Consider the following 2431-nt stretch of genomic DNA (forward strand, 5'->3'; position numbering starts at 1 on the left):
GCTCGAGCTCGGGCTCGGCTTGGCTCGTTTGCACCCCTAGTTGCATGCCATAACCGAGTTTTGAGGTGTAACTTGAATGTTGAAACCGATTTGAGTGAGACTAAGTTTTGGTTGAAGGTGATATGCTTATAAATACTTGAAACCGATTTTAAAGTTTTAATGGCAATTAATCGATTCCAACGGATATAAAGCCGTTAGGAATCGATTCGGACAAGAGTTTATAGCTCGGGCTCGGCTTGGCTCGTTTGCACCCCTGTATTTATATTTTTAACTTTTTGTTTATAGCTTGTGTTCCCTGTTAAATTAAAGCAATTATTAAATATGGGTAGACAAGAGTCTGAAGAAACTTTTGTTGAAACTTTTGACTATGGTTAAAAGTTTAGCTATATGAGTTACATTACATATCTTGACAAAAAATTGAAGCTGGAATAAATAAGAAAAAAGTAGGTAGCAAAACTAAGTAGATCTTTGACTTACAGGTTGCATCAACAGAGGAGAATGATGTTTATGATGGATTAGGCTAATATTTATGCTGGAATCAACAAGTATCATTTATCAGATTTCGTAAAGCACTATACGGCATCAAATAGCAAAGGTTCAAACTTTTCAAGATAAAATAATACCCAGAACTTTAAACTCTTGAAAAATGAACAGAATCATTCTGTCAATTTAACGAGGATGAATTTGAATTTAGGGCAAGTATTAGTATAGAGGATATAGAGTGATTACCCGTTAACTTAATTCTTGAAACTGGAGAAACTAGAAGCGATCGACGAAAAATGCATTCTCACTTGCTCAATGGGACGAGCACCGCACCAACAGCTAGTAGATCTAAACTTGACAACTTGAACCAATGTGATAATAATCAAACCAGAACCATAAAACTAAATATAATAATCATAGAAGTCAGGTTACAAATTACTAAAGTTGCAAACCGTTAAGTAAACTGAAAATTACAAAAGATCTAGTTCGGTTCCTTGCATTTACAAAAGATCTAATTCAATAACATACAAAACGTCTTGACGAATTGCGCTTCTTCACGGATGCTTCCTTTAAAGTCCCTATGTTATAACGGGTCAAATTTATCGTAAATATATATAATAAATTGTTTTAACATAGTCTAAATTAATTACCTAAAAGTTGCCAAAAGTTGGAATCAATGCTTCAATGTCTTCAACAAGATCTTCATCCATTTCATTCTCGTTTTCATCTGAACACGTAAAAAAATTAAAGTTGAATTATTAAATAATTTATAATTATACAAATTAAGTTGCAAAGAGAATGAACTTTAATACCTTTTAAATCAAATAACCAATCACGTGTGCATAGCAATGCTTCAACATTTGATGATAGCAATGAAGTTCGATACTTACTTAACACCCGACCTCCAATACTGAAAGATGATGCGGAAGCAACAGTAGTAATCGGGATGCTCAATATATCGCGAGCCATTATAGCCAGTTTTGGATACCTTACTTGATTTTCCTTCCAATATTGTAAAACATCAAGTTCTACTTTTCTATCAACGTTTTGTTCCTCCAAATACAATGTCAACTGTGACTTTTCATTATCAGCAACTTTGAATTGGCTTTGAAATGTATCGAACCCATCCATCTCATCGAGCGTATTGCCACCAACATTTGAACTCTCGGGTATTAAAGAATCATGCATTGTCTTCGATTGAATATTATACTCCGTATCATATAGTTTATGCATACCATCCACATTACACTTCAATTTCATTCACTCTCTTCAAATGTCATGTTAAGCTTTGAGAAACAATATTCAACAAGCTTAACCTTGTACCGAGGATCTAGAATAACCGCAAAAGACAAAATCATGGAATAATTTTTCCAATATTTATCAAACTTTTCTTTCATGTCTTTCGCCATGTCACTAATAACTTGATCCGCATTGCACATCTCCTCTTCAATATACAACTGAATTCTCCACACGTGATGCAAAAAGAAATATACTGAAAACCATACATGAAAGTATCATTTTTTGAAACTGTACTCTCATTGGGGAATTTCATCAAGCACTTGGTGCTCAGAAAAAAAGGCACATTGAATCAACAAAGAGTATCACCAAAATGAAGGTGCAAACAGGCCCAAAACTACAAGTTACCGGTAAGTAAACAGCACAAAAGTACTCCACATTCAAACTAAAATAGTAAAACTCACCCTAGAAACTTAAAACTCTAGAGAAACTCAAAACTTCAAATACATCTGCTACACTTAGAAACTAAATTTATTCAAGATTAATTTCAATTCCATGGAACTGTTTGGGTCCGGTAACAGGGGTTCGACTTAAATCGGTGTCTGGGTTAGCCGGTTAGCTGAGGATGTGGGTTGGTTCGGGTCTGTTGTCACCGGGGGGTCGATTGGTGTCTCGGGACATCAGTGGAGAGAAAGAATGACGAGACAAATAC

The 2431-nt window shown here is 34.9% G+C and overlaps 1 protein-coding gene across 1 annotated transcript; it reads right to left on the reverse strand.

Annotated features, from left to right (window-relative positions):
- Positions 1-862: 862 nt before the first annotated feature.
- On the reverse strand, positions 863-1627 carry LOC110877110 (zinc finger BED domain-containing protein DAYSLEEPER-like). The gene is made up of 3 exons (XM_022125269.2): positions 1296-1627; positions 1134-1210; positions 863-1061 (listed from the first exon to the last, which is right to left on the reverse strand). The coding sequence occupies exons 1-2, from the start codon at positions 1612-1614 to the stop codon at positions 1134-1136; spliced, it is 396 nt and encodes a 131-aa protein (XP_021980961.2). The 5' UTR covers positions 1615-1627; the 3' UTR covers positions 863-1061.
- Positions 1628-2431: the final 804 nt, after the last annotated feature.

The sequence above is a fragment of the Helianthus annuus genome, chromosome 9, assembly GCF_002127325.2.
Source record: "Helianthus annuus cultivar XRQ/B chromosome 9, HanXRQr2.0-SUNRISE, whole genome shotgun sequence".
NCBI lineage: Eukaryota > Viridiplantae > Streptophyta > Magnoliopsida > Asterales > Asteraceae > Helianthus > Helianthus annuus.

Excerpts from the sequence above, each read along its gene's own strand:
- LOC110877110 (XM_022125269.2), bottom strand. The coding sequence starts at position 1,614 with ATGGATGGGTTCGATACATTTCAAAGCCAATTCAAAGTTGCTGATAAT. Across the intron at positions 1,211-1,295 it reads TTGGTTATTTGATTTAAAAG|ATGAAAACGAGAATGAAATG; the intron begins GTATTAAAGTTC and ends TTACGTGTTCAG.